This window comes from Trachinotus anak, unplaced genomic scaffold, assembly GCF_046630095.1.
Source record: "Trachinotus anak isolate AG129_WGS33_773 ecotype Australia unplaced genomic scaffold, CSIRO_AGI_Tana_v1 ptg000028l, whole genome shotgun sequence".
Lineage (NCBI taxonomy): Eukaryota > Metazoa > Chordata > Actinopteri > Carangiformes > Carangidae > Trachinotus > Trachinotus anak.
In genome coordinates, this window is record NW_027273879.1 from 5,862,098 (window position 1) to 5,880,353 (window position 18,256).

The 18,256-nt window shown below is 42.2% G+C and overlaps 1 protein-coding gene across 14 annotated transcripts in view; it reads left to right on the forward strand.

The window, feature by feature from the left end:
* Positions 1-18,256, forward strand: part of dab2ipb (DAB2 interacting protein b) — a 145,791-nt gene that overhangs the window by 116,303 nt on the left and 11,232 nt on the right. For all 14 annotated transcript variants that reach the window (XM_071466879.1, XM_071466881.1, XM_071466880.1 and 11 more), the window contains 6 exons: positions 6,164-6,308; positions 7,867-8,011; positions 8,901-9,137; positions 9,279-9,480; positions 10,213-10,400; positions 15,894-16,782. In XM_071466879.1, coding sequence (XP_071322980.1) covers positions 6,164-6,308; positions 7,867-8,011; positions 8,901-9,137; positions 9,279-9,480; positions 10,213-10,400; positions 15,894-16,782 — 1,806 coding nt within the window. The remainder of the gene's footprint in view (positions 1-6,163; positions 6,309-7,866; positions 8,012-8,900; positions 9,138-9,278; positions 9,481-10,212; positions 10,401-15,893; positions 16,783-18,256) is intronic.

An 18,256-nucleotide genomic window follows, 5' to 3' on the forward strand; every position in this document is an offset into this window, starting at 1 on the left:
GTCATCACATCATTAAGTCCAAATTTAGAGTTGATAAAAACTTTGGTTTATGACTGAATAACTGCAGAACTAATGACACTCATCAGTCTCACCTGTACTTTGTGTGTAGTGTTAATTAGCAAATGTTAGCATGCTAAACTAACATGATAACTAATTGCATTTTAGCATCTTGGCAGTAGCATTTAGGTCAAAGAACAGGTGTGCATAAGTGCAGCATCGCAGAGCTGCTAGTGTTACTGACTCATTTTTAAACATATCTTTGAGGCATAATCAGCAATTTAGGTGAGATAATGTCACTTGTACCTTATGCCACCATGTTTCACAATGTTGGCAATTGCCTGGAAAACCCTGGAAAAAAAAAGTTAACCCGCTGGAACAATTTTTCAAATAAGATTTCAAGACTTAATAGATTTTAATGTCATGTTAAAATGAGCAAAATTCCCATTTAATAATGAAATGTGGATTACAGGGCCTCATACACTGATGGCATTGACACTTAGACAGATAAATACAAGATAGACAGCCATACAGAAATACACACAGGCAAACACAGGGAATATGCACAGCAAGTCAGCAAACATGATGTTTGGAAGCTGATGACACTTGCCGTAAGACCCCCTCCAGTCAAACCTATCTTCGTAATGATCCCATGCGCTCGCAGCTAAATCAGGAGATCTGCAGCCTTTCCTGTTTTTTGTGTTGAATGACAAGCCTGTGTGCCTATGGGAGGAACCACTTCCATTTCCATTCGGCCTCCAGTCCTCCATCAACCCAATGTGACCCTCACAGGAAGAGCTGCAGGCTATAACGCTGTAATACTAGCCACAAGTCTCAAGGGAGGGTGTCCAGGGGAGGCATAGAGAGATGGAAAGACAAGGAGAGTGAAGAATGGATTGGCTGAAGTGGTTCCTGTTCTCTCCCCCTGAATCTTTCTCCAGCCCTTGCCCCAGGCTGGAAAACCACGCTCATCAATCAGACGAATTGTTAATGTTAAACTGGTTTCAATTTTCCCCTCACTTTCAGTTCTTTTTTCTTACCTATCTGTGACAGTTCTCCAATTACTGAGCTTAGGCTTTATAATATATATATATATATATATATATATATATATATATATATATATATACACACACACACACACACACACACACACATTTTAAAGCATCAACAGGTGATTTACATTTTATTTGTTTTCTAATGAATCCCATTACTTCCATAGTCCATGAATTCTCAGATAATGGGATTTGTTCTCCATTCACAACATAAAAACTATCTATGAACAATGTATAAGTATTTATGGCAATATGAAAATCTTTATTCATGCTCTGTTGGACACTGTTGGAATATGATACACACACAAGAAACATTTTCTTACATTAAAATACCAGGTCAGCAACGGGACACCCTGAAAGGAAAGAGCGTTGGTGTCAATACATTTCAATATCTTGTTTTATGTTACACAAGATCATCATCATATCAGCTTCTTCATTTTTTACATTTAACGCAACATAAAGTGCATTGACTTCTAAGCACATCATACATTACAGAATAATGAAGCTGCAATGAAAGGATCTCATTTCATATTTGAACTTACTTGACTAATGTGTGCACTCTCAGGTGCAGACAGTTTTGAAGAGGCTGAATTTAGAAGAAAATATGCAGTTGCTTTTTCTTGCTCCAGTATTATCCTTTTAAGGCATGTTATTGCTCTCACTCTTGTATTTGTCTTCTTTATATTACCATAGAAACACATAAAAAACATCTGTTTAAGTACCAAGTATAAACATGACCCTTTTTCATCTATTTTTCCTCTTTTCTTTTACAGACTCGATGTCTTAACATCACTGCGTCCTGTTCTTTGTTCAGATTTGTCTGACAGCGCATCATATGATTGAGACACTTGCAGTAAGAAGCCAGATAATAACCTTGCAGATTATGTTGTTTCTTCTAACTTCAGTGAGGCCCTGTGTTTTTGCATTTCAGCTAATAAACTGCTAAACTGGAAACACACTGTGCGGAGATGTGAACACTGCACACCTACATACACACACTGGGCTGTGCCTATTGTTGATTAGATTGTTGTGTGTACAGCAGTGCAATGGACAAGACTTTATGAGTTTTTACTGGCAAGTAACCCTATCTACAGGGAACTTTCAACAGGACTGTCTACTATTTATTAGATCTGATCAGCCATGCTGCACCATCCACCCTCCACCCAGACCCTATCTTCATATTACCCTCCTTTCTCTGTGCACTGTGTTGGGGGTGTTGGATATTTTTGAGGCACGGTTTGGCTGATTAGATGTGGCAGCGATACAGAGAGTGTTCTTCTTCTCCTTATTAGCACTGAGGCGGGGGGGGGGGCTGCAGGGGAGAGAAAAGGCTGATGGATGACGGGAGGGAAAAGGACGGAGCTCCAGTCTCTTTTTAGGACATGATTGCTCAGACTTTTATGATACTGGTGGTTCTTCATGACTGATCATTTTCCAAAGCATACTACACGTTTTTTACATTGGTTTCCTACCCTTCAGGCTGCCATTGGTTTCCACATATTTTACTATGAAATATTTAAAGTTGAAAGTTTTGGCTTTAGTTTTGAGTTGTGGAATGATGAGCCAGCTACCAAGCTTTTTAGCCGCATTTGGTTGTTGTCACTGGTGATAACGGGACCATACTTTGTTAGTATGTGAAATTTGCATTTAGCTCAAAGCACCATTGTGCCCATGCATAGCCTCACAGAGGTGGCTATAGATTCTTAGTCTTGTTAACAAAAGAAACAAATTCACATCTTCCTTGTTTGAATTTCTAACCACAAAGCAAATTAAGGATGCCTGTGAACCCAGGAATTTTCCCAATGGTCCTACTTGCAACTGAATTAACTTGCTGTTGAAACACAAATTGAAAAAAGATTAAGGAAATGGTCAGGCTGCGACAAGTCTCTTTTAGTAGCATACTGAAATGAGAACCAACGGAGCAGTTGCCACTTAGAAAGTAAGAATTCAATCATAACTACATATGGTGTGCACTGAAAAATTGTCAATATAATGTATGCAGTTTGTACTTCGGGCAGAGATGAAATATGCAAATTTACCATTATGGTCCACCTAATTTCCTTATAACCATTTGTTGTAAATAAGCTACAAGCTTACTTGCATATATACTCAAACTGAAATTCACCTGTGCACACAGACACACACGGACTGAAATCTTTGCCTATAAGTTGGTCGGTTCAGCACACGTCTACTAGAGGTAGTTGGATCAAAATCTTTAGGCTACCAGCAGGAAATACTCTGCAGTTATTCTATCTCTCTTTTGATATCTCTCTCTCAGTTTCCTTCTTCCTTCTCTGTCTCTCTCCTCCTCCATTTCATCTGACTGTCCTCTCTAATCAGGCCTGGATTTGCCTCGCCTCAGTGGCCACGTAAGGAGAGAGCAGAGAGGATGGAGGAGAGGAGGGAGGCAGAGAGCCACAGAGGGGTAGAGGTTAGAGGAAAGATCATAATTGGGATGACATTTTCTTCCAAAAAAAAAAAGAAAAAACACACACACACACACACACACACACACACACACACACACACACACACACACAGACCCCTGGTTTAATGATGGGATGGGTGTCCATACACCACAAAAGGTCAGGTTTCTTCAGGCGTCTCTGTGTTGTGTGTGCTGCTCTCTGCTGCTTGCCTTATTTATAATAATCATGAACTCGTCTCTGTCCAGTGAGTTCTTTACAAAACAACTTGAAGATGACAAATATGTAGTAAGGAAGATCCCTTTACAAATGAGGTAATAGCTTTGTATCAAATAAACAAAGCAATAAGCTAAACTGTAATGCTGCTGGCATGAATGAGTAACCCCCCCTTCCCCCCGCCCCCGGTCCCTGACTCAGCCACACCAGGACATTAATATTGTCGTGCAGGTTTGGCTTTATGCTGTGGCAGGTTTTCCTCCAGGATCTCCCTGTATACACCTGCATTCATTTCACCCTCTTTCCTCACAGAAGTCTTTTCAGGTCAGATACAGAGAAAGCATCCCCATAGCATGATGCTGCCACCAGCATGCATCACACTGGGGATTCTGTGTTTATGATAATGTGTCTAACATGGCGTTCAGTCTGATGGCCAAAACAGCTCAGCTCACTTTTGGTCTCATCAGACCACATAAAATTCTTCCAGCTGACTTCACAGAGTCCCACCTGCTTTCCCGCAAACTGTAACACAGAAGTCATGTGAGGATTTAACCATGAATTTCTCTTAAGGAACTTGGCCCTTTAAACAGCCAAATGTTTTGCAACTGTTGTTGCAGGATGATGTTTTTGATGATACTCTCTAGTGTACTCTTAATGTAAATCTTTATTGATATGCATATTTGTTAAAATTGAAAACATTTTATACATGCACATATAGTATATTTGGTCTCAGACTTTTGGACCCCAGTGTATTCATAATAACCAAAGAGGCTTCTTTCGATGCACATCAGTGGGTGATTGGCTCCCTGTGGTGTATCTTTGATTAGCTGGATAACAGGTTTCTGCAGCAGCTATAGAAACCGCCTGAGAGGCTCTGTTGCTTGCTTTTTGCCTCCATCTCTGTTCTTTAAAGACCTCCACTCTCTCTTTTTCCCTTCCTTGTCTATTTCTCACCATACATCTGTCACTTGCCTCTCTTCTCCCTCGCTGCTACGCCGGTTCCCCTAGTTTAACAAGCTGCCAGGGGACTTAAATGAGAGTACACCTACAAATTTGTTGAAGGGATATAAACGAGAGATGATTCATCCCCAGATGGCTGCATTTCCATCTCTCCCTTTCAGACTTTGAATTTTGGAAGCTCTCCACCTGTTGTTTTTCTTCACCTGATTAACAGTATATAATTCTTATGGCTATCAGTTTTAAACATAGTGTCTCAGACAAATAAAGTAGAGTATTCAATCAAAATAATTCACACTACCAATTAAAAAAAAACACATTTAAACAATTGCATTGTTTTAAAGTGGCGATAACTTTAGTAAATACTTGGATTCTGGTACTTCTGGCCTGTACATCTGCAATTTGTCAGTTGCCTTTATTATTTGCTTTTCTCCTTTTGCATTGTGAAAGACAAATCAGTCTTCTAGCATTGGAATAAAAGTGAAGAAAATATTTGCTGCCATTATATGAAAAATGTGAGCCCTGTCATAATTTTTTGTCTGTTCAGTCATAACCATGACGTTGCTCTCCGTCTCTGGGTGTCAGCTCTGGGATATGTCAAACTCAAAGGATGATATGAATAGAGCTATTTTGTTTCCTTTCATTTTCATTGCACTGACAGAATTATTCTTTGTGCTTGTTCAATGGTCTTAAAAATGTGTTTTGAAAACCTGTCACATTGTTGCGTGGATTGTATTTAGAGACACTCCTGCTTCCTGTTTGAAATGCAGCACAGGTGCGACCAAGTAACGGTACTTGGAAAAACAACCATTTGTCTCATGACTTAATGAAGGTGACGCTAATGAGCTGTACTGCTAGCTTATACAAAGACAGAGATAGTCACTGTAGTTGTAAGCCAAAAGAAAAGAAATATTTTCTTTTTAAAGTTGCTATTAAAGCTGCTATAATCTATGTTTTTATATCAACAATTGATCAAGTTACTGTGTGTAATCTAACAGGGGTTCACTCGCGCACAGGCAGCTGAAAACTAATTATATGACTTCTGCTCAGCATCAAACAGCCAACAGGCACAGTTAGCAACTAGCTGGTGAATATAATGTAGCAGTTAGCGGCTAAAGAGCTGCATATTTTTCTCAGGAGTTGGCCGAGCGCAAACCGGAGCCAGAAGGAGAGTGAATATTGGACTTACGTCTATCCGGAGGCCAGAACAGAGACTCAGAAGAAGTGATAATTCTGCACGGTATATTCATTTAAATAACCAACAGTTTTCTGACAGGGTTGCCATATGAACTTAAAAGGTGATACGATGTCTGGTTTTTGCTGCCTCAAGCAGTCCAATAGTCCAGTACCACCATTTATTTTATGCTCATTCAAATGAATTCCTGTTTTACATCTTACCGTCTGTTTTATTTTACATGTATATCAACTAATCCTGAAGTGTGGATAATCACATAGGATTGTAGGATTTGACACTCACCCTGTGCTTGTCTTGTTTTTTATTTTTTTCTGCAGGACTTCCTCACAGACTTGATGATGTCAGAGGTGGACCGCTGTGGGGAGAACGAGCACCTCATATTCAGAGAGAACACACTAGCCACAAAGGCCATAGAGGAATACCTCAAACTGGTGGGACAGAAGTACCTGCAGGACGCCCTCGGTTAGTCGAGCATCCACATTAGAAGAGCAAAATCCGTTTTATGTCCATACTTCAACTTACTCTTGTCATGTATTACAGTTATTTTGTGTTTGTCTATAGATTTATATTGTCCATTTTAGTATTTATCTTGTTACTATGGCCTTGTGTGTACCACTGACTATGTGTCAGTCTCTCCTACATCTTCTGCAGGCTGCAGGGGAAGAAAACAACAACAAAGTTTATTTGTCCACCTTTGCTCCCAAACGTAACTTTTCATTGCTCTCTCTGGTCTCCACTCTAACCTCTGAGCTTAGTCATGCACTTACTCTGGAAATTGTTTAGTTACCTCCAGCATCAGTTAATTAAATGTAGTGGGTAGTCGACCTCTCTTTCCAAGAATCAGTCTGACAGTGAGACAACTGCAGCAATTCTGCTGTCATCTCAATTTTAGTTTTGGAGGCTTGTGAACAATACAATTCATACTGTGACCAATGTGCTCCACCTGCAATTGAACATTATAGCTAAATTGGATAAAGGGAAGCTAGATTAATTAAAATATTGTGTTACCTATGAATGCTAACATTCAGGAGGTATAATTCAAACAAGACAAGCCAAAGAAAATATTTATATACAAAAGCAAATAGTTGAAATACATTTTTATCTGGTTGTGACAGACAGAGAAGTGTGTTTGTCTGACTGCAATCCTAACAATAAGCACTCTTTGTGTATTGTGTGCCGTTCTCCTTGCCTGATTCAGAAATGCACACAGCAGTAGTTTAATCTCTAAATGACACACACCCTTCTTGGCACTCACCACCTGTATGCTGCTAATATTAATGCTCTGCGTGTGTTTATGTCATTCCGTGTGTGTGTGTGAGTGTTTGTGTCTCTCTTTTTGGCTGTCTTTGCAATTAGAAATACTGCCTGATTCCTCCCATGTCCCTCTCAGGGTTGATGCAGAGAAATATTGTGGGCTGGTGAATTATGCATCACTGTTTTTGCGACTGGGGCAACACAAGGACAGCCAAGCCTCTCTGTAGTCCACTAGGGACATAAGACACTCCTGTTCCCCATTTCAATGGTATTGATTAGAGTGGAATAATAATCTCAGACCACTGCCAAACAAAAGACAGGCTCCCTTTACCGGCTGTTGACTCGCTGAGATTGTACCAGTGAAGGTCTGTCTTTTATCCAAATGGAGGTAACAGAAAGGACATTGTTATTTTTGGCACTATTTTTCTGAGTCTAACTTTGTTTGGTTTACAAGAATTTTCTGGATATTTTTGTCTTTGTGTTTGTTATCAAAGGTCAAACTAGTGAGGAATGTGTCTCAAAAAATAACTTCCTTTTTTAGTTTATACTTTGGCTTAACAACAGTCTTGATGACAATATCAAACTGTTCCTTGTGGTTTTGACATCATGCTGTTCCTCTGTCCCAAACAAAAAACAAGAACTATTACAGTTTCCTTTTGTGTGTATTTCTTGTCTCACAGATACACTGGGAATTGATCTGCAAAAATCCATGTTCCTTAATTTCTTACTTCTTGTTCTGTGTTTTTTTTTCTTTTTCTTTTTCTAGGTGAGTTCATCAAAGCTCTGTATGAGTCAGATGAGAACTGTGAGGTGGATCCGTCCAAGTGTTCGTCAGGTGACCTGCCAGAACACCAGAGTAACCTGAAGATGTGCTGCGAGCTGGCCTTTTGCAAAATCATCAACTCATACTGGTGAATACTAGAGCGCAACTTTGAACTTTTTTAATTTTCTGTATAAAACTGCACACAGAACACATGGGTTCAAATACAGTTACTCTTCAAGGCCAGGAGTCACAATGGCAGTATCCAGATTTCACCACACTTAATGTACATTCTGCTGTATCGTATGCAATGCAACACAAAAAGGGATTTATAGCTTCAAAATTTTAAAGCCTGTATACAGACTTTCATTCTGAAGGATCTTCATCAAAAATAAAACATGTAAATTATGTTTTATTGTTGTATATTGACTTGCATTGTAAATGTTATCATCGTACATTCTAGATACATTAAACTTAATATTGTACTGTAGTTTATTAGATTCATGATGCACAGTGTGGCTTGCAATAAAGTAAGAGTGACCGTATCATCTGTCCCAAAAAAAGAGCAGGAAATATACCGAACACAAACAAATTGCTTTATCAAGTGACCTAACTTGGCCCCTTTTTGTGTTTCTGGCAGTAACATACGTATATTCATATGTAATTCATAAGTTGACCTTAATGTGGTCCAACCGTCCATTCATCCATCCATTCAGGTTCTGTTTAATGATTAATGATATTATTAGGAAATATTGTCATAAACTGTACCTGGTAAGTATTTCTAGACCTCATCATCCCTACTGCTTTTTGTTTATATCTTCATAATTTGGCCAATATGACCATGAAACAGGTATTAAATTGCACTTTTAACTTTAAACATGCTTTAAAAAGTCTTAAATTGAACTTGGTGAACTTTTCAGAAACCATGTTAAAGTTAAAGAATCTTTTTTGTGCTGTGTCCATATACCACACACTATCAGTCATCCACCTTTGGTTTTAGCTCAAAAATAAACTTCTCTCCTGTCTCTTATTCTCCACAGTGTCTTTCCACGAGAACTGAAGGAGGTCTTTGCATCATGGCGGCAGGAATGCAGCAACCGGGGCCGACCAGACATCAGTGAGCGTTTGATCAGCGCGTCTTTGTTCTTGCGCTTTCTCTGTCCAGCCATCATGTCCCCGTCGCTTTTCAATTTGATGCAGGAGTATCCCGATGATCGCACAGCACGTACACTCACGCTCATTGCTAAAGTCACCCAAAACTTGGCCAACTTCACCAAGTGAGTTTTTAGTTTTTAGCAGATGTTTGAATCCAAGCAAATGTACACATACTGAGATTTTCAGTAAAGAAATGTGGAATTTTATGAGAGTTACTTTTCTTCATTACTCTTTGTCCCTGTTTCCCTTTCCTGTGCCATCAGATTTGGTAACAAGGAAGAGTACATGTCTTTCATGAACCAGTTCCTGGAGCACGAGTGGACCAATATGCAGCGCTTCTTGCTTGAAATCTCAAATCCAGAGACAATCTCCAACACGGCAGGCTTTGAGGGGTATATCGACCTCGGCAGGGAACTCTCAACACTGCACTCCCTCCTCTCTGAGGTGGTGTCTCAGATGGACCAGGTACTGGCGATGGCACACAACATTAGTTGTATCATATTTATGCACCAAAAGGATTCAGATCTTTTCTTATATAAATAGTTTCTTACACATATAGTGTTTCATATGGTTATTGATATTCAATATACAGTATGTAGCTGATTTTGTAGCTAATTTCATCAAGGAAAAGATCCAACTAGTAACAAAGATCTTCTATGCATGATCAGGTTGAACTAAATGAACAGGATTTGAAGCGTGCTTAGACTACATTAGGATGTTTATCGTACATGAAATCAATAATTTATTATTGTATTACATAAACACTGCACGAGAGGAGAGCACTCTGAAGCCTCAGAGCCTAGATGAGGCATATTAATGGATTTACAGGGACATTTACATTAGCTTTGGTAGCAGATGGGAAGCTGGTAATAATTAGATAAAGGGCAGATGTTTTTTATTTTTTTTTTTTGCAGAGCATCTAGTTCTTTGAACCCTTATCTTTCAATAATTCAGAAATCACAGTGAGTTTGGTTGATACTCCAGTCCATCAGACTAGCCAGCCTATTTCATTATTTAGTGTTTTCTGAATAAGAGAGCTGATTGCATGGCACGGGGAAAATAACGTGGTCTAAAAAATATGCAAATATCAAATTCAATCAAATAACACTTAAATCAAATCCAATTAATGCTCCAACTGAAGTAGTCCAGAGTAATATTTAATTAGGCCTAAACTTAATTGTGTCTCTGGCTTCACAGAGTGCTGCCTCCAAGCTGGGTCCTCTGCCCAGGATCCTGCGGGAGGTGAACACAGCTCTGTCCAACCCATCAAGTGTCCAGATGACACCCGGACAGTCCTCAGAGCATATGGGCTCACCTCCTGCCGAGGCAGGCTGCAGCATCTCCACTGGCCTGCAGAAGATGGTCATAGACAATGAGCTTTCAGGGTAAGAAATATTTCAGATCTCTGCCAGTACTGAAACAGACTTCATTCATTCATGCAGACGACACTGTTTTGTATGTTATTTTGAGTAATGAATATAAAATTGGAAGACAATTACATGCATTATGTGAAATATGGTTGCTTTCAGATCCCTTAATTAACATGTTGGATATTTTCTTAACTGGAAAGTTATTTGCATGTGGAAATGTTAAAATGAGCAGCAAAGACAGCTGATGTAAATTGGTGCTGCCGCTGCTGATATGGACTTTTGCATCATCTATTGTGCAAACTGTAAATATAAGGTAATTAATACATTTAAACTCTGCAGTTCTTCTCCTAAAAAGCCAAGTTTGAGGTTTTTTTAGTTCAGATAAATAAAGTCCATGTGTAAAATATAAGTGCTTATTTATCCAACATAAAAAACTCATTAAAATGTACTTCTATCACTAAAAACAAATAAAAAATAGGATGTGAAGATCTGATATTTGCCCATTGTTTTCCAAATGATATAAACTTGGAAATCTCAGAACATCCATGATCATTAAACCCCAGTGCCTATTGAAACATGTCTGTGATCTGCACACATAGCTTTATTTACAGTTTTTTTGTAATTTACTTATTCCCAGGCCATTGTGTTACCATGCAGTGCATTTGAGCTCCCAGCTTTTTCCTTCACAGCTTACGCCAGCAGCCAGTTCTGGCCATATTTGATTACTGGCTGGGTTTGAAAGTGATTTAGAGATAGGCTAATTGCAGAACAGGTTGGTTTGAGGAAACAGATTTGAACACAAAAATATTGCATAGGGTCTCCAACTGTTAAGTCAACACTGATACTATACACCTGTTGTTCTTCATAGTCAGCTAGAATGTTTCTTACACCGCCAGCTCTGCTGAGTGTTAATGTTTGTCAGGTGAGGCCATGACACAGTCAGTGTCACCCCTGCTTGTTTACATCAGCTAGATGAAGCCTCATGTGCTCTCCTATGGATGAATACACACTCAGACAGCACCTTATCTCCTGTCTTCTTACTCCCTGGCACAACAATAGCAAGGTGAAACTCTAGGTGAAATATTAACATGAAGGCACAGGGACCAAAAGGGGTAGAGAGGTATGAATACTAGCCAGAGAAAGCAACACCACTGAACACACTACCGCCAGTATGCAGGCAGGTATATGAGAATATACTGCATATAACAGGAAGATGAGACAACAGGAGAAACAGGAAGAGAGTCAGACAGCTGGCATCATTATGCTCATCAGGGACCAGGATCAATAGACCTAATTAGGTGATGTTGCTATATGACCTGATGTCAGAGCCTCTTCATTTTATCACAATAACTGCTCACATATTAGCCTTAGTCTGTGTGTGTGTGTGTGGTGTATTCTCATCAGCAAGCTGTAAGACTGAAATGGCATTCAAATGAGCTCGCCATTCTCACCTAATTGCTCCTCATCCACTAACCAGTGACACGAAAAGCAGGAGTAAGAAAAAAGAGACAGTGCCAAGATTGAAAAAGGGAAGAAATTGAGCAGAATGAACAGGAGAAAGAAGTTAAAGGAGGGAAGGGTAATGGAAATGAGGGAGAAGGGCACAGAAAGATGAGCATGATGTGAATGACAGAGGTGGTTGGAAAATAAATCATTATTGGAAGTTCAGCAAATACCACTCCTATTTACCTTGCACTACCTTGCTACTCAGGAAATACGGTCAAATTGGTGACACTCCTTGCACTGGTAGTGCTAGAGGTGGAAGCGTTGGGGAATAACATTGGTTATGTCAATATGGGGTGAATTTTGCGGCACCAAGGCTCCTGCAGCCTCTCAGAGGAGCAGCACAACAGATCTCGCCATCACTCAGGAACTTCAAAAGTCAGGCTCAGGTTCTGATAGGTAGCATAGATACTGTTGCCATGGCGCCGCGGATGGCTGCCTCGGTGTTTTGGTGCGCATTTTTTTGCCTTATTTTCTTTATAAATCCAGTTTTCTGCTTTGGTTTCCGGAGCTCTTTCACCAGAGAAGAGCTCATTAATATCAGAGAAACAACTCCAGTGGATTTTTTTCCTACTTTTCTCGACTCATCTGTGGGATTATTGGACATTTTGGTCAGAGGTGCACTGACCGTTGCTCTCGCAGTGAAACGCCGGAGGAGAGGAAAACGTGCCGGTGCGCTTGCGCGTCTCCGCCGGCGCGCACTCCGCACACCTCTCCCAGGTATCTTTCTCTCCAACGTGCGTTCACTGCCCAACAAACTGGATGAACTTCAGCTACTGGTGCAGAAGAACAGAGACTTTTCCTCATCTTCCGTCCTGTGCTTCACGGAGACGTGGCTGTGTGGATCGATTCCGAACTCTGCGCTGGAGCTGGCCGGCTTCCAGCTCTTCAGAGCGGATCGCGACACAGAGCTGTCCGGCAAAACCAAAGGTGGAGGAATCTGCTTTTATGCAAACAGTGGCTGGTGCAAAGACGTGACAGTGATCCTGCAGCACTGTTCTCCTGACCTGGAGACTTTCATCATAAACTGCAGGCCCTTCTACTCCCCCCGTGAGTTCACCTCAATCATCCTGGTCAGTGTTTACATCCCACCACAGGCCAACGTGCAGGAGGCACAGCGGGCGCTCGCCGACCAGATACTGTGTGTGGAGCAGACCAACCCGGACTCCGTAGTTATTGTCCTTGGTGACTTTAACAAAGGGAACCTCAGTCATGAACTTCCCAAATACAGACAGTTTGTTAATTGCCCGACCAGAGAGGGGAACACTCTGGACCACTGTTACACCACAATCAGTGGTGCTTATCACGCCGTCCCCCGGGCTGCACTGGGCCACTCTGACCATGTGATGGTCCACCTGATTCCCACATACAGGCAGAAACTAAAACTGTGTAAACCTGTTGCGAGGACATCAAAGCAGTGGTGCAGTGAAGCCATAGAGGATCTGCGGGCATGTTTGGACTGCACTGACTGGGAGGTGTTCAGGACTGCTTCCAACAGTCTGGATGAGTTCACAGAGGCTGTGACGTCATACATCAGCTTCTGTGAGGACTGCTGTATCCCATCACGCACCAGGGTGAGTTATAACAATGACAAACCCTGGTTCACAGCTAAGCTCAGTCAGCTCAGGAGGCAAAAGGAGGAAGCTTTCAGGAGTGGGGACAGGGACAAGTTTAAAGAGTCCAAGTACAGGTTTAGCAAAGCGGTGAGAGAAGCTAAACGACTGTACTCTGAGAAACTTCAGCTCCAGTTCTCAGCCAATGACTCTGCTTCTGTCTGGAAAGGGCTCAGACAGATCACTAACTACAAACCTAAACCCCCCCACTCCATTAATGACTTCCGTCTGGCCAACGATCTGAATGAGTTCTACTGCCGCTTTGAAAGACAGTGGGACAAGCCTGACACTAACCTCCACATCAGAGCCACATCAGAACCCTCCTCCTCCCCTACCAAAGGAACGTCTCTCTCTATCCTGGAGAGAGATGTCAACAGGCTTTTTAAGAAGCAGAACCCCCGCAAAGCAGCCGGTCCTGACTCTGTCTCTCCATCATCCCTGAAGCACTGTGCTGATCAGCTGTCTCCAGTGTTCACAGACATCTTCAACACCTCACTGGAGATCTGCCACGTGCCAGCCTGCTTCAAATCCTCCACCATCATCCCTGTCCCCAAAAAACCAAGGCCCACAGGACTAAATGACTATAGACCCATTGCCCTGACCTCTGTGGTCATGAAATCATTTGAGCGTCTTGTCCTGTCCCATCTCAAATCCATCACTGACCCACTCCTGGACCCCCTGCAGTTCGCCTACAGAGCCAACAGGTCTGTAGATGACGCCGTCAACATGGCTCTCCACTTCATCCTCCAGCACCTGGACTCCTCAGGGACCTATGCCAGGATCCTGTTTGTGGACTTCAGCTCTGCCTTCAACACCATCATCCCGGCTCTGCTGCAGGACAAGCTCTCCCAGCTGAGCGTGCCTGACTCCACCTGCAGGTGGATCACCGACTTCCTGTCTGACAGGAGGCAGCACGTGAAGCTAGGAAAGCACGTGTCTGACTCCCAGACCATCAGCACTGGATCCCCACAAGGCTGCGTTCTTTCTCCTCTGCTCTTCTCCCTGTACACCAACACCTGCACCTCCAGCCATCAGTCTGTCAAGCTCCTGAAGTTTGCAGACGACACCACTCTCATTGGACTCATCTCTGATGGCGATGAGTCTGCCTACAGGTGGGAGACTGAGCGTCTGGTGACCTGGTGCAGGCAGAACAACCTAGAGCTAAACGCTCTGAAGACAGTGGAAATGATAGTGGACTTCAGGAAGAGCCCAGCCCCACCCACCCCCATCTCCCTGTGTGACTCCCCCGTGGCTACCGTGGAGCATTTTCGCTTCTTGGGAACCACCATCACACAGGATCTCAAATGGGAGCTAAACATCAGCTCCCTCATCAAAAAAGCTCAGCAGAGGATGTATTTCCTGAGGCAATTGAAGAAGTTCAACCTGCCAAGGACTATGATGGTGAACTTCTACACCTCCATCATTGAGTCCATCCTCACCTCCTCCATCACCATCTGGTACGCTGCTGCCACGGAGAGGGACAATAACAGACTGCAGCGTATCATCCACTCTGCTGAGAAGGTGATTGGCTGCAATCTTCCGTCCCTCCAGGACCTGTACGCCTCAAGGACTCTGAGGCGTGCAGGGAAGATTGTAGCTGACTCCTCCCACCCTGGACACAAACTCTTTGAGACACTCCCCTCTGGCAGGAGGCTGCGGTCCTTCAGGACCAAAACCTCTCGCCACAAAAATAGCTTCTTCCCATCTGCTATTAGCCTCATCAACAAGGCTAGAGAGCCCCACTGTTGCTGATCAATTGCACCAATCACCAGAAAAAATTCCTTGTATGTGAAAGCATACTTGGCAATAAAACTGATTCTGATTCTGATTCTGATATGGTGGCTCACGTAGAGAGTGATTGATGTACTAACTAACTGAATTTTCATTTTCATTTTGACACCAAAGGAGCTCTGTTTCACTTATTGTATTTGAATATTGTCCACTGTAGAGCAGGTTAATTCTTTGAAAATGAAATGTCAAATGCTGTCTTCATTTTCAAACTGTCAGAAAATTGCATTTTAATTTTAATTGTGACTTGAATATTGCTTGCATAAATGGAAACTGTACAGCAGGGTACAAGTTTGAAAATTAAATGTCAAACAGCTTTTCCATTTTCATTTTAATATGTTCATTGAACTCTGTTACGAGTATGTGAAAATGGAAACGCAAATTGAATTATTGCATTTTCATTTTCATTTTTACTCAAACGACACATACATGTGTAAAATTATAATGCTAATGTAAGTTAATTTCTTTTTCTATTTTCATTTTTCAATTTTAATGGTCTCCTATTGGCTTCCATAGATCAAGGGTATATTTGCGATCAATTAGTGATTGGCTGAGAGTTTTACATGGATACAAGATTTACTTTATTTTTCAATGTCTCTTTCAGATTGGTTGACTTCACCAGGTTACCCTCCCCCACCCCAGAAAACAAGGACCTATTCTTTGTGACAAGGAGCTCAGGGATCCAGCCTTCCCCAGCACGCAGCTCAAGCTACTCTGAGACCAATGAGCCAGACCTGGGCATGGCCAATGGCAGCAAGAGTCTGTCCATGGTGGACCTCCAGGACCCACGCAGTCTGGAAGGTGGCCCAGGTCCCAGTACCTCAGAAGCCTTGGGTGAAGGCCCAGCCTCTGGTGGTGGCTGGTCAGCCAGAGTCCCACAAGGCAACATCCTTGGAGGTCCCACTCTGAGGAGGCCAGGCCAGACCCCCACTACCCCAGGCACAGAAAGTACCCCAGGTCGACCTGCCCAACTACTAGCCCCCCTCTCCTTCCAGAATCCAGTCTACCAGATGGCTGCCTGTCTGCCCGTGTCCCCGCGCGGAATGACCGACTCAGGCTCAGAGTGCCACAGTTCTGTCAGTTCCCATAGCAACAATGAGGACGGACCAGCAGGAGGAAAACACACCTTCTTGAATCATGGTGGTGGTGGAGGAGGCGGAGGTGGGGGGAGCAGCGGGGACGAGTACACAAGGCGTTCCGGGGACTTCAACCGCCGACAGCTGTCCCTCACAGAAACACCTCACCAGCCCACTGTCCCCAGACAAAACAGTGCCGGCCCACAGCGGAGGATAGACCAACCTCCACCTCAGAGCATTACTCGGGGCCGCACACCCCCGAATTTGCTCAACAGTGGACCCTACCCCCGGCCTTCCTCTGGCAGCATGATGACATCATCCCCCGATTGGCCTGGCAGTGGGGCTCGGTTACGACAGCAGTCCTCTTCCTCCAAAGGTGACAGTCCTGAAACCAAGCAGAGGGCTCAGCACAAACAGGTACGGGACTCGACTGTAGCGTACACATCTTTAACTTACATATATTGAGGCTGTTCTTCATAAGGGCAGTATTCAAGACAGTCTACTATAGCTATCTCAGTCTATGAAATCGTCTAAAATTACAGTGACAGAAAATGTCGCTATTACAAAACGCCCATTTATCTCAAAGCATGTTGAGAAAGGCTGTGTGGGTGGACTCAGCACAGACACTGTGCACATTGTGCCCTAATGAACTATGGTCGTTGTGCATGTAATGACAGTAATTTGCATACAGGCAGCTCATCACTTCACCACTGTTTTACTGGTCAAGTTTAATGGGCTAAGAATGAGAGTGGTGGAGGCACAATTAGCATCTTATTAACAAGCGATATATGTGCTTACATGCAAGCAAGGCAACAGAAAACAGACCTCATGGATGCAAACAGATACAGTATATTACTGGGTCAGGGTATTTATATAGTATCTGTGTCACAGTCGGGGGTCTCCATTTAAAATCAGCATCTTCAATGCCTATGCTGGTAAGTCTGTGTTCATTATTGGCAGGTCAGGTTCTAATTAAAAACACTGGTCATTGGTTGCCCTTGGTGACTGACTGAAGGGGAGGGCATCTGCATATTAATCATTATGCCTTGATTTCTCCCCTGTGGAGTAGTCTACAGGATAGCACCACACCCCAATTTAATTTGTATGTTAAGGGAGCTCAGCACTAAATGAGAGACTTTAAAGCCACTGTGTGTAGATATTTTGTGATATTTTTGTGATCCGGTAATTTTCAGATTTTGAGTAGAAGTGTAAGCTGGACTATTAGATGGTTTGCAATTACATAATGCGCAGACATTCATTTTACCCTCAAAATAGTGTGGCTGTTGAATCTTAGTCCTGTTGGTAGAAAAATAAGACCACCTCAGTGAAAATTGGTGCAGCCTGTCTGTTGCTTCCAGCCCCTTTTTCTCAGTGACAGTCAAATCCCAAAGGTGTCTTTTTTGATACTTATAGTGGATGACGCCAAAGTCCAAAATTAATGAATTCCACATTGTAGCTTTAAGTTGAGTTTCCTCCCCAGTGTAGTTTAATGGGTTATGGGTGACATAGACAAAAGACAAAATCATTTATTTTCTATTAAAATAGCTGGATCTTGATTATAAATGAATGAGGATTAATATCTTAATTCAATCTGTTTGGATATAAATGAACTTTTTCTAACAGGTTGTCAGTTAATAGACATTAGCCACTGATGAGGGTGCTAAAGCCAACAACCTCGGAAAGTTTCATTCACATCTTATGAGCAGGCTGACACAAAATGTAATTTTTCTTTGCTCTTTTATTCTGTTTTGTCCATTTGCAGTTATTAACATTCAGATATTTCAGCCTTTTCAAAAGCCTTCAGTGCAAATTAGTGTGTTGGGCTATAAAAACATCCCACATTTCCACTCATGTACTGTAACAGACCACAGCCTCGCTCTTTACTCATCTG